Source organism: Rhodnius prolixus, unplaced genomic scaffold (genome assembly GCF_049639745.1).
Source record: "Rhodnius prolixus isolate KJV_2025 unplaced genomic scaffold, Rpr scaffold_1, whole genome shotgun sequence".
NCBI classification, from domain to species: domain Eukaryota; kingdom Metazoa; phylum Arthropoda; class Insecta; order Hemiptera; family Reduviidae; genus Rhodnius; species Rhodnius prolixus.
Window position 1 is genome coordinate 45557364 of NW_027411581.1, and position 26808 is coordinate 45584171.

The following is a 26808-nucleotide window of genomic DNA, read 5'->3' on the forward strand; positions in this document are numbered from 1 at the left end:
GCGGATTACTGCTGGATGACTCTGCAGCAGGTCATAAGAGAATTTCCAAGAAAAGATCACTGGAAGGCAAACGAAAACGTAATTATTGATTAAATAACATTCTAGTGAATCAACATTGCGCATTTCCAAGTAATACAACCAGCATTTTAATCAAAACTGTATCAACATTTGAAAAGAAATGTGTTTTTTTTTGTAATTAACATTGAATTTTTCATTATCGATTTGTAAAAAAACCTGATGTGATAGGAGAAAAGGGGGGTTATTTTTGAGAATGGCTGTACTCAATTGTACGTATATAGTCACTTTTCAGAAGTAAAACAGCTCTCAAAAAGTTTCATTTTGTAGACCTGTGTAATTGATGCATTGCCTGAAATCAAGATATACTTATTTGTTTTAGCTGATAGCTACATAACTAATAATTATCGTATTTTTTTTAAATATTTAATTACATTCAATAAATTGTTATGGTAATCCAGATCAATTTTTCTTAGATAAGGTAGTGTAAGATTTGTTTTCTAGTTTACTTTCCAAACAACAAACAGTTTGCTATTAAACAAAAAGAAATGAACAGTTGATAGTGATCCCGAGCGATCTCACATTACCTATTTATTCTTGAGGTGTGGTTTATCGCTTTCATCTGCATTTACATAAGCGGATTTTAGGGAGAAAAAAGAATTTAAAAAAAAAACAGAATAATTTGATAAGAAAAAATCTACAAGATGTTCTAAAATGTTTACAGAAAAATAAATAAACTCAACAGGTAAAAAAAGAAAGTATTCAATTTGAATTATTCATTTTATGAATAATTTACTTGACTAAAAGCAAACTAACAGAATAACAAATATTTGAAATTGAAAAAAGAAAAACTCTCCACAGTTTTAGGTAAATTAAAATTCTGTTAAGTTTATTAAAAAAAGAAGAAGCAGAAGTTGAGTTTAAAAAACTGCAGAGAAATATACAATTTTATTTTTTAAAGAAAAGTATTAAAACGGTTCTTAGGAAAATAAATATAAGAAAAACGTTCTTTTTGACCAATGGGAATTTCTCTGCATTACAGATATCTTTACTGCCTATCCTAAATAGAGCTTCTTTAGGCTTGGAGTTGTAAGCTTAATGGATACAATTATCCATAGAGTATTTCAGCTGAATCCGTAGAAATCGAAACGAAATAAAGGAAATTTGGATGAACTTTTTCGATGTCAGATCTTTCGCAATATTCTGATCACAAGACAGGCCTAAAACGTCCACACACACATGTTTTACATTCAGGAGATTTTAAAAATTTGACACGAACATACTATTTCTGATTACTGGCCACAAGAAGAAAGTAGAAATAGGGAATTAGACCCTTCAGGTAACATGTATGTGATGAAGTCCCTCATGCTTTATTATTATTATTTTTTTTTTTTAAATGATTTAATGCGCGTCAACTTCTAAGGTTATTGGCGCCCGGAGCTTTTTTCAGTGCACTGCCGGCCTCCGGGCAGTGTTCTCTCGTTACAGACAACACTGTCCATCACCGGACAGTGAGCTGTAAGAAGCTCCTAGGAAGAGAAAATCTAAGGGTCAGTAGCTGGCTTCGAACCCGGGACCTCCGTGTGGGAGTCCAGTATGCTAACCTCATAGCTAATCCCTTCCCTCTATTATTATTATTATTATTATTATTATTATTATTATTACCACCCATTTGAGAGTTTTGCTGACGAATTGATAGTCGCCGTTAGCCAGAATAGTTGAGAACAGAATTTTTGTAATTGTATAGCTCAACACCAGTCTGATGAACCAAATACTGAAGATGAAAGAAAAATTATTAAGTTAATTTTGAGTTAACTTTGACCAATAAAACTCATGTTGTCACAGTTACACGACAATTAGATTTTCAAAAAGTACACCTATCTTTTTATTATTGATATTATAGATGGTTTCTTTTTATTGCGGCAAGGTCAGTTTTAATTGCAATGACTCAACTGCTGTACGAAGTTCTTTCGCTAATTTATTAACCTGTAACTGCATTTAATTGCTATATTAAGACTGTAAACTTAGCAGGCTATACCAGCGTTTCCCAAACTTTTTTGACCGCGGCCCGGTACGAGATTTTAAATTTTTTCGCGACCCACCTTATAAAAAAAACATTTATTTACAAAACAAATTTTATTTTTTAATAAAAATCAAAATTCAAGTTATTTGTTTGTTTATTTCATACACAAAAATTGCAAAATAATTATATAACAAAAACATAAGTTATTAAAGACAATCCATTATCTTCATTTAAAACTTAAAGTAAATTTTGTTTTACATATTTTGCCCTTAGTGCGAAGGATGATGATGTTTTTCATCACATAGTAATTTCAAATTAGGACTTAATGATGTTAATTTTATTCTCAAATTAGGTTCGACATCCAATCTGTTTCGATACTTATTTTTTAAGTACACCAAGGCTGAGAACGCAGTTTCACACGTATAAGTGGTGACAAAAGGCATTAAAAATTGTATCGCTTTTTCGCTTACGCTAGGATATTCCTTTTGACAGCGCAACCAAAAATTAATTAGTGGTACAGTTTCAAACACTTTTTTAAGATCGGTGTTGCATGACATTTCAATTAAATTATAAACTTCTTGTTCACTAAGATTAAGCATTTCTTCCTTTTCAATATCGACAGAAAAAGGATCTGGTAAGAAAAGGATTTAAACGGTCCGGTAGGAAACGGTGGTAAAGGGTTGCCACCTGCCGTACTTGAAAAAGTTTCGAAAAATATTAAATTTAGAGCAAAATGTTATAGATTTTTTTTGTGTTTTTACAATTTTTGCTACGACCCAGCTGAATTTTTCTGCGACCCACACTTTGGGAAACGCTGGGCTGCACTTTAAACTCTGATGCAATTTTAGAATTATTTTAAACCTTCCGTTAGATTAGATTAGATTAGATTGGACTAGGGCGGCCTCAGGGCCTACGCCACTGCGACCCCTTTGGGTCTATTGTGGCTCCCCTAACTTTAAAGCTCACCCTCCAGACCTGTCCTTTTAATTAGACTCTTAATGCTGGAGAGCGACTCTTGGGTAAAGCTCACAGGCCTTGGTTTTTCCTCCCCGAGAAGTAACATCCTTAGCCAAACAAGCCCCACACACTGGCACAACACGTGCAGTGCTGTTTCCTCCTCTTCCTGACAGAACCTACAGAGGCTATCATCTGCCAGGCCCATGCGATGCATGTGTTTTCTGAGTCTGCAGTGGCCAGTTAATAGACCTACAATCATCCTGATAGCCCCACGGCCTTGGCGGATTAATTCTGCAGTCAGCCTCGGCGAATAGCCTTTAATAAACTCCTTCGCCTGTCTCTGTCCAGTGGTGGCAGACCACCACTCCTGAGACCTACTCTGTACCCATAAGTTAATGGTCGCAGTCTTAATACACTTCGGAACCCCAAGACAGGGCTCCGGGCCAACGAAGTATCTCGCAGAGCCTTCCCGGGCCAATAAATCTGCCGCTTCGTTACCCTTAAACCTTCCGTTAAGAACAGGAAATTATAAAATTTATTGCGGTCATCAAATGTTCAACGGTCACATTACACACAGACTTAACCTAGGGGATATGGCTAGTTCGTTTCAAATTTAGCAGCGAGTATTTTAATAATTTGCGTATTCCAAAGTAAAGGACAGCCGCTACCTTTGTTAGAAGCCTTTCTTCTTTTCTTCCTTTAAAAACAAGCCTAACAAACAAATTAACTAAAACAATAAACTTTCTGTTTTTTTATCAAATTAGTTTTTCAAACATTAGGTTCAAAAAGTTTTAATATACTTAGAGAAGTTTTATTGAAGCGTAAAACATTCATTTTTTTAAAAAAAAAGTTTTATTTTTATTGAAAAAAGTTTAATTTGGCTGCAGAAAAGTTATTTTCTGGCGCAATTAACTGAGAAATATTAAAATTCAGTCAAATCTAAGATGGATGCTTTAATCTTGGAGCCTTAATCCTTACAATTTTGTTTACTTTATTTTTTTTTCTTGACGGCTTAATAACCCTACTAGTATAGTAATTAAAGTAATAAAACTGAATAAAAAGAAATCTAAAGAGTTAGAATTCTCTAAAATAAATTGTTTCTGTCTATCTGCAAATATATAAAAGTTATTGAGATGTAGCCATTCCTTTTGCAATTCAAGCAATCTAAGAGATATGCTTAACTGCGCTTTATCCCAAATTTCTGGCATGAAATTCTCCTTACGCAGGTCATAGAACGACATATTAGGAAAAATCCCAATTATCTTGACCATTTCTTCCTACTTTGAAATTCAATCTTAAAAAGAGGTCCTCGAACATCGATCCTTTTCTCACATAATAAAGTAATTCGGACGTTTTAGTGTTGAGAATAAAAGATCAATAATGTATTTTTTTTTATGTTTACCGAAGTTTCGTCAGGCTCTGCTTGTCATCTTCAGGGATTACAAGATTAGTGTTAAAAGGAAAAAAAAAAATTAGAGAACAATATATTAAAGATTAAACTGGTAAGATATCAGTGCTTTCAATTCCTTTTATTATAAACGGTGGTGATCGTTGAGGAAGTCTGGCCGTTTCTAAATCAATCTCTAGATGTTACTGCTTGGTTCCACCATAACTATTGCATTTTCTTGATAAAATATTAACCAAACTGGACATCAAACAAAAGGTAAGTGTGGAAGCAGACTGTTGAAAGATGTCCTTAAAAATATATATAGAACACAAACTTATAACTTCATGAACTTACAACACTTAAAGGCCTTGGGAAAGCCATTAATCATAACTGTCCTGAAATTGAAAACTTAACTTCAATAATGCATTCTCTTCCGCGATTGCGGACCAAGAGGCGATGGAGGGAAAGAGGAAAGAAGTCAGACAAAAAGAATTTTTTACTTTGCCAACGGCTTAAAGTCGAAAAGCGCAAACAAAATTGTATATACAAAAATTAAAATAATTAGACATAGTTTGATTTTATTATTGAATGTACTAGGAATTTTGTGGTACTGGGTTCGATTCCCGGTCTTAGGCCTTGGATTTTATTTAATGGTTAATAAAATAAATTTACAGTAAAGTATGTTTGCTAGTCGCCTCCGTCCACGACACCTAATTGGTAGTTGGACCTAAAGCCCGCCTGAAAAAATAGGCAATTACTATTGACGGAATTTTTTCCAATAATTTAGAGGACAAATTAAGAAAATGGCAGTAAACAGGCTGTAAAATTCCAGAGAATCATTATAAAAAGGTGTCAAGAAGAGATTAAGGTGTAACCTTAACTTTTCTGCAAATAATTACGTTCATAAATGAACCCTGTATAGTCTCTAACAATTATATTTCAAGCCTCTTTCTAACTCTTATTGTTCATGCGACGTTCAAGTTATTTGACAGAAGTCATGTATGGTGAAGTCAGGACCAATGTCTTCCAAATTAGAACACATCACTGTTATTGCTTGGACCCGGGAATCGGCACAATGTTGCTAGAATACTTAATGTACGAAAGAAAGATGTTCTTTCATAAGACGAGAAAACCATTAATAGAATGCAAGATGTCCTTAAATCAAGAAGGCGTTGCCAAATTAAACAGAAATCAATTAAACAATTATTATTACTGGTATTATATTAAATGATCATAGAAATAATAAGTCAATTATTAAATTAGGTAATGTATAAAAACATTAGTAAGAGAAGTATTGAATTTTTGAGTTATCGTCTTTTCCCAGTTATAAATTGCTATTTAAGTTGACCCGTACACCCAGTCAAATCGTATTAAACTCCCTCATGAATAAATTTGTCAATAGGGATGATAGATACCAAGGAATCACCACCGTTCATCCGCCATCTCCCAGTCTCGACTTCAATAAGCGTTGCTCACTGAACCCACTTCAATAAGTTCACAGCCAATACACATTCCCTTTCACACAACAGGCTGATGGATTTGACGGAAAATTGCCTTTCTTTTCTCTCCTGATTTGACTCGGTGTTAGACATGAGAGTTTTCCTCTCCCTTGCCTCCAATCCAACTCTCTTCCACTTTCACTTAAAACAGTGTATATCCATGTTTACTTCCCAAGATAACAGCTACGGTGATAAGATTCCCTAAATCCTGTTATTGAGTTGAAAAGAATATTATAAAATTCAATATTTTTTTTATTAAATTTTCCCAATCATAATTCAGTTTTAAATGAAAAATATTTCTGTGCGCAGTGTACATATATTACTACTCTGGTAATAATACCTCAGATAACTACATATTTATCATTTTCTTAACTGTTCCCAAAACAGTAATTTAATTTCTGTAACTTCTCCTTTCGTTTGCTTATTCAATCTTAATGAAATTCATCCAGAATGGAATAGGATTTTTACACTTTAATTACGGATTAAATTTTGAAGGGAGGAATATCGGATACTCCATCATAAAGTGTGATTATATAAATGCAGTTAGCGAGCTGGGATCTATACCATTAGCGGTTCTGTGTCTCTTTCAAATAAAGTGTGACATTTTTACAATATTAACACTGCATTGCCAATCCGGAGTCAATTTGACTCCAAAAAAAAAAAAAAAAAAAATAGGAATGGTCTCTGTTTCCCCACATCTCATAGCAATCCCAAAATGCTCTAAGATATGCTATCCCCACTCTCTCACCATTTGGTAGTCACGAGCTGAAGACTGTGGAATTCTTAGCTTCTTTTTGTTGATTAGTCTACTTGAATCATAAGAGTCATTTTGACTCCAGATTAGCATTACACGTAAATATGTCGGAGTTATTTCGACACCTGATAGGTAATGTAAGTAGATTTTCTGTTATTCTGTCAGTGGTAATACTATTGTAAAATACATGAAAGTATAATGTGTCTTTTCGTGAAGTTATAATTACTCACTTGGAACGGATTCGGCAGAAAGTTGCCATCAAAAAATGGATGATTCTATCTCTCCTTTTCTTTTGAATAGAACACCGTTCTTCTATAACTCCAGTGAACGAGTCAAAAAAAAAAAAATCAATCGCAACATCATTCGGAAATCACATTTTGGGTATAAGCAAATTATATTCTTTCAGCTTGAGATTAATGCAGTTGCGATTTCCTAAATAAAAAGGTTTTTTCGAAATAAATGTCTCTGATATGAAATGTGGTTTAAATTCATTAATGCTGACAGGTTTTTCGAAGTTAAATACAGAATCAATGGAGCAGAAGTTAGAAGTTATTATAAAAATAATTTTAGCAAAAAGTAGAAATTAAGATACGATTATGAAAAGGAAATAAACAGTTAGGATTGAATTACTAAAAAAGTAGAGTAAATTTATGTTTCACAAAGTGGAAACGATTAAGTTTTTGAATAAAGAAGAACATTCAAAGATGTTAAAAATAAAATCTAATGCAGTTATTGACTATTAAGCGAAATTAATGTTCATTACGTACCTGTAATTAAATAGATGAAGAACAGAAAGCACCATAAGTAAAGCTTATCCCTCATGTTAATCTGGAAATGTATTAAAAATTTATTTTATAAAACATGAATTATTAAAGCAAAAACTAATTAATTAGCATATATAACTCACATTAATTTACTGTTGCCATTTTCATTTTTTTAAATTTTAATTCAAAGAATTGAGTTTATAAATGTTTGGTAATAATTATGTTAGTACAAAGTTCTGAATAGAGAATCTACTACATATAATAGAATATTTGAAAGCCTTATGTGTTTTTACAAATCAATAATTTATTTTCTGAAAACATTCCTCTGTCAACAGCAGTTTCCCCTGATTCTGTTGAAAAGTTATATTTTGGAGTTATTTATTAATCACAAAAAAAGCTAATCGATAAGTTAGTGTCGATTTCCCAAATGTAAGACCTTTAATTAACACGGTAATTTACAGACACTTTAGTGATAAAAAAATTTTTTTTAGTTTATAAAAAATTGTACTAATTTACATTCATACAATTTCACAAGTTTGATGAATATATTACTCTTACTCTGTTGCAAGCTGCTCTTTAGTGAGAAAGATAACGAACGTGTTATTTGTCATTGTACCCTAGCATATCACTTCTGTTAACCTATAATCAGATGTGCAGAGGAAGGTTAATAATTTGCAGGGAAGAACTGTGTGTAATGTTTGTATTTTATGGAAGTATGTATTGAGTCATTGTTTGAATAGTCTACTATCGCTGCGTCTATGTCGCCGGTGTTTTTAAAAAGGTGAGGAGAGAGAAATGTTTCCCGTTTATCGATCCGAGAATAAAGTAAACTGTAGGGGCTTTTAGTTGTAGGATGGGTGAGAACAGTTGGAAGGACTGGAGAGTGTTGGTAGGGTAAATCGTCCTGCACAAAAAAGCGAAGAAAGAGAGTTGAGATTTGACTCAGAAATCGAGAAGATCTGGGCGCTTGTTATGAGCAGTAGGTTGATGGAATAGGATGCTAGAGAAAAATGAAGAATGCAAGCACGTTGACTCGTCACTCAACATTCCCATTATTGGTATTGCGAGATGTAATCGCCGGAGAGGAGAAACGGGATACGGAGGGAAGAAACGAGAAGAGTTATGGCTCTTTTACGGACAATACAATTGCTATAGTAAAACTGTAAGGACTGGCTGAAAGATTGATGGGAGAACATTGGAACCGCACTAAGTATTGAAAATGAACTGGCTGAATGGAGGTGCCGCCGTGAGGAAAATCCAAGCAGTAAGTAGTTCTGTATGTTCTGCAGTTCCACGTATAGAAATTAGATCTCCAGAGATAAGTGTATCTCAGAGGTCATGTCGTTTTTCATAAGCAGTGAGTAAAATTCATCGTAACTGTAGTTAAGTCCATCTGCGTTTCTTTACAAGAGGATTGTGAGAGATTATAGATCAGACATGTTTATGATAGAGGTCGAGAAAGAACTGGGTCTAGTTTATCCACAACGTCAAGATGTTATAACTGAAAAACAAAAAAAAATATCAATCTCCCTTCAATTAATAAATAACCGGATCAGGATAAGTAAGGTTGAAAAACCATGAAATATAATAATAAAATCAACTAAAACTTAGTGGTTGTCATCTTAAATCTAATCTAACATCCGGTTCAATCAGATTGTACGCAATAAACATTAAACAATTACATAATTTCACATATCTTAATTCCTCTCCCACGTACCTTCTCCTCAAAAAGCTCTGAAATTACTAATTAACAAGAGTGAGGAAGTAGAATTCATTAAAGGAGTTAAGGAAGAGTTTTCACGCTGTGTAACTCGCTAAGTTTGCAGAAGCTCATAAAGTCAAACAAACACAGTTTGTTTGTCGCTACCATCAGATCTAATTTTGACAAAAAGATTGGAGGTTAGAAGTAATATATTTATTGAGGAAGTAATTCAAGTTTTAAGTTTAGCGTGAACATATTTACTTATTGGTACACACATCTTGGTTTTACAGAATTTTTTCTAAAAGTTACATCAAATTGGTGGTATTTGCTTTCAAAATAAAGGAAATATAATTAAGTGTCAAATAAAATAATAAGAAGAGTAATCTTATATCTTTTTATTTTAGCAGGCGGGGCTTAACGTCCAACTACCAATCAGTCGTCGCTGAAGCATGTACTTACTATGAACAGTTTTTAACAGATAATAAGTATCTACACGCGGGATTCGGACTTGGGATCTCCTAGTTACAAATCCACGCTTCATAAACCACTACACCAACATCAACCTCTGCTCACAATGTTTAGGGACTAAAACATAACACACTTACACTCTCGGACGTATAAAAAACTAATACGAGGTGTGGCTATTAAATAACGAGACTGATGCTGCTACAGAAAAACTATACATGCGCCAAATCCTAACGACCGAGAGCTGTGCAGCGTAAAGCCTTCTCTTTCGATTGCAGCGTCTCACGTGTTTGTAGAGAAATCTATCTGACCGGAACCGTCGTTTGTGTAAGAGGTGTTAGTTTCGTATTGCCGAAAACATGATACTACACGTGTAGTAGAGCAACCACTTGTGAAATTTCACACCAAAACTTGATAAAACCGCTACTGAAACTTATCTATGTGCGCGAGTTTTTGAGCGGTTCAAGCGTTTCCAAGATGGCCGAGAAGACGTCCAAAACGGATGAAAATGTCGATTAATCAAAATTATAATTAATCAAAATTACTACCGTGAGGTGCTTGCTCAACTCTGTGAAAGAGTTAGGAAAAAACGACCCGATTGGCGGAAGAACAAGTCCTCCATCAAGACAGCGCGCCGGCTCACACTGCATTGTCTGTCAAGACGTTTCTAGCCAAGTACAACATCCCAGTTTTGGCCATCCGCCTTATTCGCCTGACCTGACCTGACCTGACCCCTGCTTTTGCATACAACCTAGGGTTGATAGCAGATCGCAAAGAAATGCTACAAGATAATGAACTCATATGGAACAAAATACTAGCGAAATGGACTAAGGGTAAACACTTTTTTGAACAAGTGCACGGAGATATCCTAACATCCAGAAAAGAAGCATAAATAAAGAGTATATCCTTGTTTTAAGAACTTGGGACAGAAAATAAGTGAGACGTGAAAACGAAATGCAGCAATTAAAGAAAGAGTTGCCACTGCGAAGAAGATGTTCTCTGCTACCAACGGAAACATCCTTAAAAAAAAAGAAAATTGTTCAAGGTTACAAAAATAGAAGTTTACCCGATACTTTTGGGTCTATTTTCATATATGGAAGCGAATCATGAGCAACCCAAAAAAATCATATAACTGTCATATCCTGGCTAAGAAAATGTGGAGAACACGACGATATGGGCCGAGCACAAAAGCCAACTTTCCTTTAAACGATATAGAGAGAGGGCTGCTATGGTTATGTGAGCAGAATGGATAATAACGGGATCTCAAAAGAATCTTTAGGAGTGACTAGGAAAGACCTCGAAGAAGAATAAAAATAACTTGGAAGGATAACCTCCAAAGTACACAAAAAAAAAAAGCGGATTGAATGCCAAAAGCAGATACTGTCAACCGATTTGAGATATTTATTATTGTTCATCATTTGCAGTTTTTGCAGTCCATTAATGTTCTCTATGGAGAAAATCAAAAGTTTGTCATGATGACAAACTAAAATCAATTCAAAACCTATAGTTATCGCCTTTAGGAAAACTTGTCGTGAACCAGCAATTACCTACTGTCACTCTTGGTCGATGATCTTGGCATAACTACGGGTATCGCAACGCGACCAAAAGCGAATTCGAGCTCATTTTCACAAACACATTCATTCAGATTTACACCTTACACAATTACACACAACCACATCCTATCTAAAAAATTTCTGGTACTTAAACGTGTTTATCCAGCCTTACTGGCTGTCTTAAGATCACAATAGCTTTGCTAAGCACTCCCACAATTATTCAGCATCAATAGAAGGTTATAATATTTCTAACTGATCTTCAGAGAATATCTGCATGAACCACATTCTATGGGCAGCTGCAGCAACTCTAAAATACATACTGCCTTTCCTCATGCAATTTAACACGAACCAACGAGGTGTGTTACATAACTATATACACAAAGGAATGCTAGTGCCTCCTCCGTTCTTTCAAAAGAATTTACTTTTTTCAAACCCTCCAGTCTTAAATTCCAGTGTGCAGGCATGGGACGCCAGTCTAAGAAAAGAAATCCCACTTTTACTTTTTTAATGGGGTGTATGTTATTTATGGCCTTGTACAATAATAGCAATTTTAATTATGAATTTATTATTATAGTTTCCATTTGAAAAACCTGTAATATACAAAATATTGAAGACAGAAGGTTAATTTAATTAAACAACTTTGCATTCGAAGATGGATTGCCAGTAAATATAACTTTATAGATAGACTGTCATTGAATATAAGGATTCTGAGATCTAATGTAGGTAAATGTGAGTCAATAGCTTGATAATATTACAATAATAAATGGCAAATTTTTAACACAATTTGGAATGCTTGCATCCACAACATCTAAATTTTAATACTGTAAGTTATTACACTTGAAAGTTTAAGAGAAAGGCAGAATGAACTGCCAAACAACAATTTAACTTTTTGTAAAAGAATGACATCCACAACTGCACGCTGAAGTTCTCTCAGTGGTCTACACCAACTTGGCGTTCCACAGCACTCAAAACTGTGTTCCCAAAGGACTAATTCGTTTGGCTAAGTACCTAATATAACATTTAAACAAAACGAGATCTGTCTGTTGAAATCATCTTTAAAACTTTAAATCCAATAGCTTCTATTAATATTAAAAATAAAAAATCAATTTAATAAGATGATTGATTAATATTTCGTAAAAATTGGCCATTTAATGAATTGAATAGAAATTTAGGGTACCTGTATTTAGGGAGAGACATTTGCTAAACAACAAAGACCTTAGGGTACATTTCACAGTGTAAGGGTCATTATATTACCATCATCAAAGTCAAAAACCCTTCAAGTGTTTTTTAAGAAAATTCCAAATATGTACAACAAATAAGAATAATTTATGAGATCTCAACAAACCAGTTAAATGAAAGATAAGTTACGAGGGTCGTTTGAAAAGTCCGTGCAAAGTCAGAGAGATAGCACTACTGGCGCGTATCGAGGTTATGTTTAGTTAGTAGCATCTCTTGGAAGAACACACACCAAGATTCAGCCAGATCGGTCTATTTCTTTGTGTTTGGCATTCGTTTGAATCGAGGAAGTCGAGTGATTTTCAAAAAATGTACGAAAAAGAATTTCGTGTGTTGATTAAACACTACTTTATGAAAGGCAAAACGCCTCAGGAGACTAAAGAGAAGCTTGATAAACATTATGGTGACTCTGCACCTTCGATTAGAACAGTTTATAAGTGGTTTCAAAATTTTCGGAGTGGCCATATGGGCACAAGTGACGCTGAACGTTCTGGACGCCCTGTTGAGGTTACTACTCCAGAAATCATTGATAAAATCCATGATATGGTGATGGATGACAGAAGAGTGAAGGTGCGTGAGATTGCTAGTGCTGTGGGCATCTCGAATGAACGGGTACATAATATTTTGCATCAACATTTGGACATGACAAAGCTATCCGCAAGATGGGTGCCGCGATTGCTCACGCTTGACCAAAAACGAAATCGTGTGAAGTGTTGCAAGGACGGTTTGCAGCTGTTCCAGAAGAATCCGCAGGACTTTAAGCGTCGTTTCGTCACTGTGGATGAAACATGGATACATCACTACACTCCTGAGACCAAAGAACAATTTAAACAATGGGTTACCAAGGGGGAATCTGCGCCAAAAAAGGCGAAGACCGTTCCTTCGGCCGGAAAGATTATGGCGACTGTCTTTTGGGATTCGCAAGGAATAATCCTCATCGACTATCTGGAAAAGAGTAAAACTATTACAGGTGCATATTATTCATCGTTATTGGACCGTTTGAAAACCGAGCTGCAAGAAAAACGCCCACGATTGGCCCACCCTTTTCCATCACGACAACGTACCAGCTCACACCTCAGCAATTGTGGTCGCAAAATTAATGGAAATAGGGTTCCAACTCGTTTCACATCTCCCCTATTCTCCAGACTTGGCTCCCTCGGACTACTATTTGTTCCCCAATATGAAGAAATGGCTGGCGGGAAAAAGATTTTATTCAAACGAGGAGGTGATTGCAGAAACGAATGGCTATTTTTCAGACTTGGACAAATCCTATTATTCGGAAGGGATCAACAAACTAGAGCAGCGTTGGACGAAGTGTATAAGCCTAAAAGGAGACTATGTTGAAAAATTAAAAAGTTTACCCCAAAAAATTAAGTAGTTTTTATTTTTGCGCGGACTTTTCAAACGACCCTCGTAATAGATCGAATACCTTAATTAAAATCAACAATCAGGAATGAATGTTTTTTAAATGAAAATCAAAGTGAAGGGTAAAATAGTGGCTCGCTTTCTTGCACTACATTTTAGTGTTCAACTTCAAATGATTTATCTGCCAACTTACCAAGGATTTTAAAGTTAAATAATCACACTTATACTGTACTTAAAACAAATAATCGCAACGAACCTTCAAAATAGGATTACCTAAATTTTCTAATATGCAATTTACAATAATTTACAAAAGTTATTAAAATTTTGAAAGAAAATTATTTGGACACAAAAAATATTAAAAGCCACAAAACTTATTCAATGAGGCAATTCCGCTCAACCGACTTTCCTCGAATTCCGAATTTTCACTAAATAATTTATTTTTATTTATTTTCCTATATAATAAGACCTTTCATTACACTTAATGCACTTCAAATATCGTTTCAGTAAAATAAGATTAGAATGATTATTTCGATTCGAAATAACAAATTTGAACATTCTGCTTTCAAATTTTATTTTCTATTCTTGTATTAATGTTCATATGGTCAAAATGCTTTGAAAAGATCACTCAGGAGATTTTGAAGATTCTGGAGTATATTCAAAATCGTGAATCTGCACGATCGCGATGCCCGCTACCTTGGGCTTTACTTAGACCGAAGACTTTCTTGGAACCCCCACACTAGACTAAAAAGAACAGAACTGAACAGACGCTATCGACTACTTAAAAGACTCTTAGTCGACAGATCAAAACTCTCTCTGGACAACAAAAGACTAATTTATACATCTATTTTAAAACCCATCTGGGCGTATGGAATAGAGCTGTGGGGTTCAACCAAACGCTCCAATCTTCAAAGGATTCAATCTCTACAATCTAAAATTCTTCGAACTATTGTAAACGCACCATTTTATGTCTCCAACTTGACTATACAGACTGACCTTAACATTCCTTTTGTCACCCAAGTTGCTAAAACAAGATACAGAAAACTCTACTTCAACCTGCAATATCATATAAATCCTCTAGCTCAAAATCTTTCTTCTAGAACTCTTCCTGACAACCCGACAAGACGTCTTAAAAGATAGTGGCCTCGTGATCTCCTCTCAAGTGAAGAGAGCGACTAATAGCCTATTTTGGAGTGTTACCGCTGGGTAACTTCTCCAATCGTATTCTTCTGTTATTTGTTGTAACTGTTATCACTGTTACTTATAGCGCCAACGCGCTGATTGTAGCAAAAATAAACGCAAAAAAAAAAAGATCGCGATAATTGTTCAGTTGGAATAATCCAACCACTATCAAGAAATATTTCGTATCATTTATTCGTAGTTATACAAATATCTTCAACAATTGTATATCAATAATTTATAAGTCACTATTCAATATCTATTCTATAGAATATAGATAGATTCAATAGATATGGCAGTATATACATGCAACGAAATTTAATTGTATTATAATCCAAATTTGAGAGAATATTTCACCAATTATCTGAATTACTCGCATTAAAATTTAATTAATATTTCCAAAATATAAGATAACTTCATATTTCATCTACAGGAGAGTTTTTCTAGTTCTTATTATATCCAATAAAGAAAAGATGCTCAAAGGAAAATGAATGATATAAATCAGAAAATAAATTAACCCGTTTTTTCAGTACGAACGCAAACAATGGTACAGAAGTCAAAAGACTGCGCTTTGAGAGTGGTTAGATTAAAGAAAATGAATCAAAGGCAGAACCTTAATAAACTATATAAAAATATACTAACAAATATGAAAATATAAGCCCGTAACTGGATAAGAAAAGCTACCGTCTTTAATTGAAAATGATTTTCATCTTGAAGAATAATACAATTCCTTGTATAAAGGAGGTTGCGTCTGAACAAGGCTTGGTATAACGACTGATAACAAATTCAATTAAACTGGAATATTAAAAACAAAGAAATAGAAGAAGCCACTATTTTTAATTAACTTAATTTTAAATTAGTACTTAAATTAATTTATAAAATTTTAATTCTCACAAGTTGTATTCTCTGGTTTTAAAGGAATTATAATTACTCCTCTATTCAGTAACGTGTTCAGCTGCAGATGCTCTGAAAACAAATCTTCTATGAAGTTAATTTTGCTTTTAACTTGTTTATTTCTATCATAATTTCTATTAGTGTTCCTCCGGGTTTGCTATTCAAACATTCCTTACAAAGTTTGATATCTAGCAATAGAGGTGATTAAGGCACCGTGTAGGCGAAGTAATAATAATAATTCTGCGAAGGATGGTGGAAGTGTTGAACAAAGTTGATGTGTGAAGTGCTTAGATTACGCCCACTGAGAAACACGAGTTCCACAACCAGCGTACCATTTCAAACAGGATACTAAAGGCTAGTGTTGTATTATAGGCACAAAGTTTTCGTCAATAAGACTAAATCTGGCTTTGTAATTTTGATTCTATTATCGTGACCTATACTGTTATATCCATAGCTTCAAAACTACATAACACAAACCTAGAAGTTCGAGTTAGAATGTTGTTCGCTTCATTAAGGCCGGCAGATTAAAATGGGCTAGGTGATGTCTAAAAATGGAGAAAAAACCGGGCCCAAAGTGAAAGAGCATCCCAGAGAAAAAACTCAATCGTAGATGATGTGACCTTCCTTGGAAGCGGAGACAAAAATCGGCTAGAAACAGTGATTGGTGGAGAGCTGTATGGTTGATGTTAGAAGCAATTTTACCTAAGATACTTAAATCTGAGACCATTCAATCTATCAGTACTGGCGTCAGCCTTGCAAAACTTAATTGTGTTAAGAAATAAGGACATTGGCCCTCACCATAACGTATAGTGCCTTCAATGGAGCAAAACTAAGTAAGACTTGATTACGACGGATAACGACTGTTATTTACATGAACAAGGGAAAGATTGAACAAGCCTGATGGTTCGAATACTTTGACGCAATGCCACTTGATCTTTCCAGACTAGAGTGGTGAGCATAGACGAAAAGATGGACTTTCACAAACAGAAGGTTATATAGGTGTTAGAGAAATGAATTCGCCTTGAAGAGATGACTAAAAGAAACAGTACAAGGTCTTTCTTCTTGAGGTTCTTCAGGTTTTAAGGTTCGAATAATGATGAGTAATTTGTTAATAGAAATCGTATATGTTAGTTTATCATTTTTCTAATCCTAAAGTAGTTCCAGATGAAGGGCTCATGAAACTTAATCCAAAGATAAAGATTTATTTTGGTCATAGCCGAAAAAAGCTCATCTCATAATTTATAGCCACCACTATACATTTTCCATCTTAATAAAGTACCAGCGAATTCATCATCTTATAATTAAAAATCAATGTTACGAGTACCAGCAGAGCTATCAAAAGAAACCAAATAGCGTACCGCAACCAACCTTCAATAACCAAAAAACTCCAGCAATAAAATTAGTATTTTTATGTATAAAAAGCGAATTAATGGGTTTAAACAGACCGGAAGTAAAAAAGAATGCATTGACAGTACAGGAAACTGGCTTAGTATAACCTAATAAAATGTATGTGTTTCCGATATCAGTATATCCGGTTATTTCTAACTGGAGATCACAACGTTCTTATTTCGATCCTTTATGGTTGTGCGCGATTTGTCTATAAATCTTTATACGAGATAAAAGTCGGAACAGTTTTTAGAACCTTTATATAAAGGATGGGTATCTTTATTTTTCCAACCATAGTAATAAAGTTAGAATATTTACTTGGATCAAATTATAAAATAGTCTAGTTTTATTAACGCTAAATTAAATGTATCATTTTTACTTCTACGCCATTAATTGAAGTAAATATAAAGATATCTGAAATAATACTCATAATTTTGCATAGAGCAATCAAAACTGCATACATTGTCAATAATTTGAACTTTGCAATCACAAAGTTTAGGCAGGTAAATGGAAGCTGTATCGCATTAAAAGTTTTAAAATTGTATTGTCACCGGAAATAAATGTTTGGAGCTCAGTTGAGAACCAAAACATGTTTGTATTAGTTGGATGTTTGTTCATGTGTGGATACATGAATCCAGTTCTCTTAAAATAAATTAGTTTTACTGATATTCGTAAATGCTGGGAATGCTTTGAATAATAACTCGCATCTATACAAAGCATTTGGTTGGATTGCTCTTAAGTTCAACCGAAAGCCTCGCTCCTCGTTGGAACTCTTTCTGGCCAACCAGCTTACCTTCTCATTTGGCCCAGGCAAACGGACTATGTACACCAATATTCTCCAGAATGACTCACACTGCCTTCAATCAACTTCCAAAGACTTGATAGCCAGTAGAGCCTGGAGAAAATTTAGTCTCCGCAATTTATTGTTCTTCTCTGGCAACCTTTGCAACACAAATGAACTTAGCTCTGCCTGAAAGACTGTGGCCGGTTTTCCTAGGGTGATTAGCACCAAATACTAACCTGCTTCCCAACTGTTGTCTTATAGCCGTCCGAGAACATAACAGAGACAATAGCTTAACGAAATTACTTAATTAATAATTTTTTATTTTGTAGCTTAAAGAGACCATGTTGTCTAAATTACTTAGTTAAAATATTATCCAAAACAATAAATTAATTAAATGTAAGAATACTTCTTAAACCAAAAGTTTTAACTTCTCAAACTACCCATTTTACCCCCAAAAATATCTTGAGTACTCTTCTGGTTTCTACAACACGAGAAACTGCTTTAAGATTAAGATTCGGTCAAGGGATGGGTCGCAGCCAAAAGAGGCCTGATGCTCTTTCGTGGGTGGGTCTGGCAGGAAAATCTCCCTCATTCTTAAAGCCACCGGTTTTGGAAAAAATAGGATTTTTTTTTGTCATCAGTTACTTTGAGAACCTAAATCACAAGAATGCAACGAAATCACATAAGATATAAGATGCAAATTCCTTCCTCCTTCTATTTTATCCTTCTAGACTGGAAGAACTAGCCGTGAAACTTACTATACTACAGGTAAGTACTACACTTATTACTAGGGAACGGATTCGTATGTATTTACATATTTTTTTCTAGGCAATTTACAGACTTTTTCAACTAGAAGTATTCATACTGACACTTTTTAAGCCGTTTGAGTCTACTTTTATTTCACATATTTCCACATATTTGGATGTTATCGCATATTTATACATATTTGATTAAAATAAATAAATATTTCTACATATTTAATCAAAATATGTACATAGATATTATCAGTGACGTAGATTCCTTAATCTCCTCGGTTAAAAAAGTGTTCTTAAAAGCACAATGTCGCATTAAAATGCTAAAAGATCTCTATCCAGACTTGTGCCTTCCACCAGAACCAATATTGACAAGATGGGGTACTTGGCTGGAAGCAGCTCAGTATTACTATGAAAACTACAATAAAATCAAGAATGTCCTTTCACATCTCGAAGACGAAGCAGTAGCGATAAATACAGCCTTTATTCGAGAAACCTAATTTAAGGAACAACCTTGCATTCATTTCTGACAATTGCGTATTTCTTGCACAAGCCATTATTACCCAACTTGAGTCCCAAAATGTTCGACTGACAGAAAACGTGTCCAACGTTAAAAAAAGTCATCGAAAATGTGGAAGGAATACCTGGGAGTAAGGGAGATCTGATCATATCAAAACTGGTAGAAGTACTGAGCAAGAACAAAGGGTGGGAGACCATCTGCCAGATTTCTGATATTATCAGTGGAACAGAAGTCACCTCAGAACATCGTGTACCCTTTACAACCAACGAGATAACTTCTTTCAGAAAGGCACCTATAACATCTGTAGATGTTGAACGATCTTTTAGTCGTTACAAGTCCATCTTACGCCCAGATCGTCGTCACTTTACGTTCCAACATTTGAAATTTCATGAGGTTGCAAACAATTTCGAAGAGTGAAGTTTTCAAAATTGAAAATTTAACACATCTTTTTATAAATAGTAAAAATGTTCTTTGTTGTATAAATCATTATAACTTGTAAAAACAAATTATTTTGTTCCTAATAAATTATTATAAATTGTAAAAATGTTCTTTTCTTGTATAAATAATTATAACTTGCCCCCCCCCCCAAAAATCCATTTTCATAGAAAAAATGTCCATTTCACTTAAATATTCCAGAAAATATTTTAAGAAAATCACATATTTTTCACATAATTGACGAAAATAAATGCATATTTTAATTAAATATTTGGCATTTTTAAATACATAAAAATCCGTTCCTTACTTATTACTAATTGCGTACACTAGCCGTTACTATGTGCAAATAGTCCTTATTTTGTCTAATAAAACTTATGTTTATTCTCCAGTTCTAGTTTGATATTAAACGTTTATTAAGAAGATGTATCTAGCTTGAAGGGGTGTTGAGGAATGCGTTAAGAGAGTGTTCATGTTAGAATCAGTCTGAGGCAGGAAATATCTCCGTAAATTACACTCCACAATCAAGACTCTCAGATGTTCAAACTAATTAACATAATAAATAGAATAACTTATAACAAAATATTCACAAAATAATGGTATTTACAATACAATAATAAATAAATACAAATTTTGCACCAGAATTTGTTTTAAAGGATAATTTATTAGATTTAAAAAAATTTTAACTCCAATAAAATACATCATTTCAGCACAGTTTTTACCATATATTCATTAAAAATTTCAACATACACAAATTTTAGCTTAAATAATTATATATAAGATATAATTGTACGGAGAAGTTTTATGTATGGAGGAAGCATGATTTAGGTGGAAACATCGAGGGAAAGCCCCGGGCGAGGAAAGTATAAAGATGGAAGAGTAACTGTGGAAGCGAATAGGAACAAGAGGTTTGGGGCAAACTTGAGTCACGTATGGAGCACAACTCAAAACGAGTCTAAGTGGTAGACGAAACAAAGGGAATTAGATTAGGAGGGATAACTTTTGATTAGTGGCAACTCTTCCCATGTGGCCGCTCCATCTACCAACATCCAACATTCTAGCCCACGTCTACCCAGTGCTTGTGAATGTATAACTGAGTTGTTCAACAAATGCACGTGTGTACATATTTTTACTTTGTCTTGGGGCTGTAATGTTTGATGTTTTTTGTTTTTCCTTTCAGGTTTTTGTTTTTCACTGTTTCTATTCAGTTTCCTATTTCATGTTTTGGCACAACTGACATTTTAACACTAGATAACAACACTCTCTAATATTAAGGATGAATCTGCCATATAAACCTCATGAGACTTTTTTCTAGTTTTGCGGTTAACTGGTTTTCGTTTTTGGTCGTCTTTTAGAATATCTTTGAAGCAAGGCAAGTTTGCTTGAAACTTTCAACCGCCCTGATTTAGCTATTCAAGCATGTTGAAATTGGATGAATGAGATTTATTTATAAAGTTTACATTTTATTAAAAGTTGTTTCAATATTCTGCTTTATTTTCACTGTTGCTGAAAAGAAAGGAAACAAAATTATTAAACTAATTAGCAATACAATGTCTGTAAAAACACTTCCAATTACTCAATTTTCTCCTGTTAATGAGCTAGTAAATAATGGGTATAACCTTTGGTAAAGAGGTGCCCTACCTTGCAAGGGATAAGGTGTCAGGAGCCTGATAAAGGGAAAATGCAAAGTTTACGAAATCTACTAGGTAGCAGGTACCTAATCGGAGCAAAGAATGTGGATTGATTCACTGTTCTGATTCTTCATGTTATCTCTTTTTATGAAATCAAAAATTAGTATAAAGAAACAAACGTTGTACTTTATAATTGTGTTAATAAATAGCTCAAATTGGGAAATACGAGTAAATAAGTTTTGAGATTAAATGTAATTTTGAGACTACAAATTTAAATATATTTATGTTTCTCGTAAATATTTCTGTACCTCGGAGGGAAAAGACACCATGTCACAAAAAGTAAATTTTACAGGGGAGCCAAAGGAAGATATTTTTCAAAATTCATTTTATTTCTACTTTTCCGGTTATACTCTTTCCTGTACTTCTCACCACAATTATTATAGTTGGTATGGCCACTTTAACTCCCATATTTTAAAATATTTTACTTTCATCTCCATTGTGAAAAAATTTATGTCCATGTAGTGCCTTTTACCCTTAAGCAATGAAGTATCATAGCGCTTTTTAAAAACGCATATATCGCTTAATAGTAAACATAGGACATAATGCTTTACACCTGTAGAAAGAGCAACAAAAAATTTGTAAAATGATGCCAAAATCTGAAAATCGAAAAAATGGACATGGTGCCTTTTCCTTCCGAGGTACAGATTTATTTTCAGTAAACTAATCTATTTCAATTTTTTCCAGGTGGGGCCTAACGTCCAACTACCAATTAGGTGTCGAGGACTGGGGCGGAAGCTCATATTTTACTATAAACAATTTTAAATAACAAATTAAAAGTAGTCATACGCGGGATTCGAACTAGGGATTTCCCACTTACAAAGCCACGCTCTTGACCACTAGACCAACACCACCCACCCCAAACTAATCATCAAGAGTATTTTGTTCAGAAGGTGTTTCTCCTTAAACCAACCAAAAAACCCATCATTTCTAGGCCAGGATACACTTTGAGAAGTAGTCTTCATCGTAAAGAACTACGAAATAGGCATATTTGTACCTATTTATTCATTATAGATTGTACAAATACTTAAAAGCTCCTTCTTGCATCCAATCGAATATATGTGTTCAGTCGAACTCATCTTTTCGCGGCGCCCCCTCCTTTTAAATTTCGCGCCATGCTTTTCCCGCGTTTTGGTTCCCGCCAAACTTCTGTAGCCTCGCATCTTGTAACCTTCATTGTGTTTTCACTTCTCTTCTTTTCAGGCTACAGTGCATCTCGTCATCGGCAAGAAGAAGGAGCAACAACCGCCTTCCTGTATCCTTTACATCACACTTCTCTTCAGCATCAGCTTTTCTCCATTTACATCTGCAGGGTTATCTCGGTGTCTTTTGTTTGCCCTCTTTATGGCCCTGGCCCTTCAGGCCTTGACCCCACTTGGTGTCCAACCTTGTCGAGGTGGTGGGGCTTACGCACTAAGGGCACTAGAGATTAACCCTCTCTAAAACTATCGCGTTTTCCGCTTCTGGGTGTAGGCGTCTTCGCGCGCCTACAATATGAAAGCCAATTAATACTGATAACCAAATCTAAAACCATCGGGAAATATTGATTATGTTTTGCTTTTTACTATTTGATGTTGATAGTACAAGAAAAATGATTGTCTAATGTACTTTTTCACTTTTCCCAAAAGAGCAAGCCAAGGAAAAAAAAAAATTGCAAATTGATCTAAATCTTAAATTCACAAATATCTTTAAGAGATGGTTCATAAATTTATTAAGCGAAGCCTAAAAAAAAGAAGTGTTAATTGAAGGAACAAACTCTGTAGTAAACTTTAAAATGATTTCGTGCAGAAGAAATTGTTTTGTCAGAATTTGTCAATAACTAACACCAGCTTGTTGTCACTAAGTAAAGACTTAATTAACTTCAAGAGTTTTTCGTCAGTAGAAAAACTTAAAATGGAAGAAAAACAAAAAACAAAAAAAGGACGAGAAGCACAGTAAGCACTAATACATTACCAACTGCTAGAAAAGAATAATGAAGTGTCCCGGTGACTCTGAAGTGGGGTAAAGTGCAAATTTTCTTCTTGAATTTGAATGGATATTAAAACTAGGTTCATTTTAATATTTAATTAATTTGTGGGTAAGACACAACTTTCCTTTTAATATTGAATTTAGATTCACTTTCCAAATACAGAAATGAAACTCGAGGAGGGAAATAAGTGAAAGATATAAAAATAAATGGCTGTTTTGTAAGTTATTTATTTGTTTTGTTTCTTAAGTTTTATACAATTTAAAGAAAGTGTCGTTTATAAAACTTCTATTGGCCACATCGGTCAGAGTAATCTGGTTAGATGTAGTGTTTATCAACTCTTTCAAATCAAAAAAACACTAGTGACCAATTATTAACCCCATCGATTGCTAAAATTCTCGAAGTTAAAAATCAAAGGAAATAAAGTAGTTATAACAGAAATTCCGAAGACTTGAAAATAGAGTTTAAATTTAAATTAAAAGTTTAAGTTTATCAGAATTCTTTTAAAAAATTACTGAGCTCTTAGCACCAACTTCAAGGATCTTTCTACAAGGATGGTTCGACATTCTGCTACAAAAAGATTGTTATTCATTGAGAATGATGAGTGCAATTTGATGGGTTTAGCCAATCCATCGGCAATCTCTACTTCATCAACCTCATTTTAAAAAAAACTTATGTTACACGTCGTATAACCTCTAGACCAGCGGTTCTCAACCTGTGGGTCGCGACCCCGGCGGGGGTCGAACGACCAAAATTATTTTTTGGTTTGGGTTCACCGCAACATGAGGAACTGTCTTGCGGGGTCACGGCATTAGAAAGGTTGAGAACCATTGCTGTAGACAATTACTTTCTATAAAGTCTCAATAGATCCTCAGCAAGTTCTGAAAAGCAGTAATTCTCCAGCTGTAAGGCACACCCCGCCTACAGGCCCTAAAGGTTTAAAGGAGGTACGAAAAAAGGTAAAAACTGTTAAAAACAAAAAAATATTGATACAAAACTATTGAACAAAAACAGAAATACAGAAACATGAAAAACGTTCTGAAATAAATTTTAAAGTGCAAAAATTATTAATTTGTTAAAGTCACTTTCATTGAATAAACTACGTACATTATTGTAAAATGGGCCATCAAGTTTTTATAACAAAAACCATAAATCTATTAATTAATGGCTCTCTTGAACCTGTGTTACATGGCAAAGCTTGAAGATGCTATCAAAATTCAGTCTCAGTCTCTTTTTGTATTTAACCGAAATCAGAATTTTTGTTTTTAAGACAGCTTTCGCAATAAATCCTATTTCTCAAAAATCAAATGTCGAATGTGGCAGTTGTATACGAAAAACTGTTACCTTCAGTGGAGAACACCGGCCAAAAAATCCAAACAATATTTGAGGGACAAATTGTCGTTAGAACACATTCTCAAATGTGTTTTCTTTCTTCAAATGAAGGACCATCAGAATTATTCCTGAGTACATCTTGTCTTCTCATGAAGCTGAGGGTGCCAGATTTGATTGAAAAATGGACTAATCATGTTCTTTCGCTCGATATCGATAGGGCTGTTCATGCTGGCTATAGTCGCTTGTATAGAGATATCAGTTTATTGGGTCTAAGTGAGAATTTTATTTATTATACTTGCGCTTTAGATAAACTCAGGGTGGTCAGCCAGATTCGAGTATCGAGATGCAAGGCATTGAAAATCAGGTCTAGAAATGGTTATTACCACATAGACACCGACTCAATCTGTACAATGTGCAATTTAAATAGAAATTAAACCCTGGAGCACTTTCTCTTTATATGTCCGCTGTATTTACCGTTGAGAAGACATTAACTGGGAGAGTTTCTTCAAAACGAGTCCCAACCAATAAATATTCTAAAAATAAACACACATAATATCGCTTAAATAAGATCTAACATTATGTTATAAAATCTTAACAACTAAGATCATTTGTAAGAAATGAATAAGAAACAGAAATTATTGTAGCTAAAATGTTTAATTTACATCAGTATGATGATTATTATTATTATTATTATTATTATTATTATTATTATTATTATTATTATTATTTGGTTTGTACAGAGGTGTTTAATTTAGTTTAATTTATTTTATTACATTTAATGTTTATACGTACCTACAATATACTAGTGGTTATTTAAAATTATTGTACATTTCAGAACCCCTGTAATATTTAAATTACATCAAATACAGAAATTTATCTATCTATCTACTTCTATCTATCATGAAGCCCAAAAAAATAATCATCTAATTTTTATCAACTTGCTTTTATTACAATAGAAAAATGTCTCTATTTTGGATTCTTTACTTTATTATGGTGAAAAGCTCTTTTATTGCAGGAGACAGGAAGGTGGAAATATAAAAAACGTTGGAAAACACTGCCATAAGGATTTTATAGTTGTTAACGTTTTAAAGGAAAACCTGCTTCAAAGTGTTTGTAAATTTAAAAATCTGTTCCTTTGTTCCACGAAGTAAGGAAAATATGAAGACGATACAAAAAAATAAAACGTAAAGAACGGAAGTAAAGCAGTCTGCCTGCTAAATTGGAATTCTGTCTAATCTTATTTTTCGATGAAGAAAAAAATAAAATAAAGTTTATTTTTACCAAGAATACTTCTGCCGGATACAAAACGTGGAAGCTGCTAAAAGTTTCCTCTCCTGGACCACTTCTCGAAATCTAATTGTAAATTCATCAAATAAACGGACAAATAGCAGAAAAATTTGTTTTTTATGATCATTGTTTTTAACCGTCGTAGTAACCAAGCTTTTTTCTTCTTTGTTCCTAACTGGTTTCCAGAGAGCACAGAGTAGTGGATCTACACCCAAAACATAGTGTACTTAAATGGTCATCGAAGGCCCACCCAGATAGAAAGCAGACTTGTGAAACATGAAGTGCGTACATATAAATAATAGATAATCATGTTGAAGGAGTTAGCAGGAGGCTGTGTCTATAGATGGCTCCTTCTTCTGAGGGAATGAAATATTAACTTTTAATGACACTATGCATTTTTGAACGATGAATCAATGGTAACGCTCTTTATAATTTCTGCATGGAATGTTTCCTTTTGGCGGCTAAAAGTAACTGAAAATATTTAAATCCTTCAGTAGGCTAGCTGATAAGTACCTAGATTTAATTAACATTTAATGAAGAGTGTAAATATCTAGTCTGTCTAGATAAAATCTTTATTTCAGTCCTCAGAACCAGGTTATTTTTTTTTTCTTTTTTCAGTGGCAATGTTTCTCATTCAAATACAGAGATAATTAGAGAAATATTCCTCGCTTATTTTTAAATTTGTAAAAGCATCTGAGATCACTGATATTTTCTTATCAGAGATTGAAGTAATAAGCTGAGCATAGTTAATTGATGGTCCTGAATCTGGGCTAAAGAACTGAGGTACTGCTGACCATCACTGGCAGCTGTTGGGCTGCCTGAATCAAAGAATAGGAACTCAGTCGAAGTGATTCAGAAAGTTAAGCCAAAG

The 26808-nt window shown here is 34.0% G+C and overlaps 1 protein-coding gene across 3 annotated transcripts in view; it reads right to left on the reverse strand.

Moving 5' to 3' along the window:
* Nucleotides 1-26808, reverse strand: part of LOC141460566 (uncharacterized) — a 519534-nt gene that overhangs the window by 458338 nt on the left and 34388 nt on the right. For all 3 annotated transcript variants that reach the window (XR_012462144.1, XR_012462143.1, XM_074140735.1), the window contains exon 2: nt 7403-7463. Coding sequence is in view for 1 of the 3 variants with exons in the window: in XM_074140735.1 (XP_073996836.1) it covers nt 7403-7457 (55 nt within the window). In the remaining 2 variants the exon portion in view is untranslated. The remainder of the gene's footprint in view (nt 1-7402; nt 7464-26808) is intronic.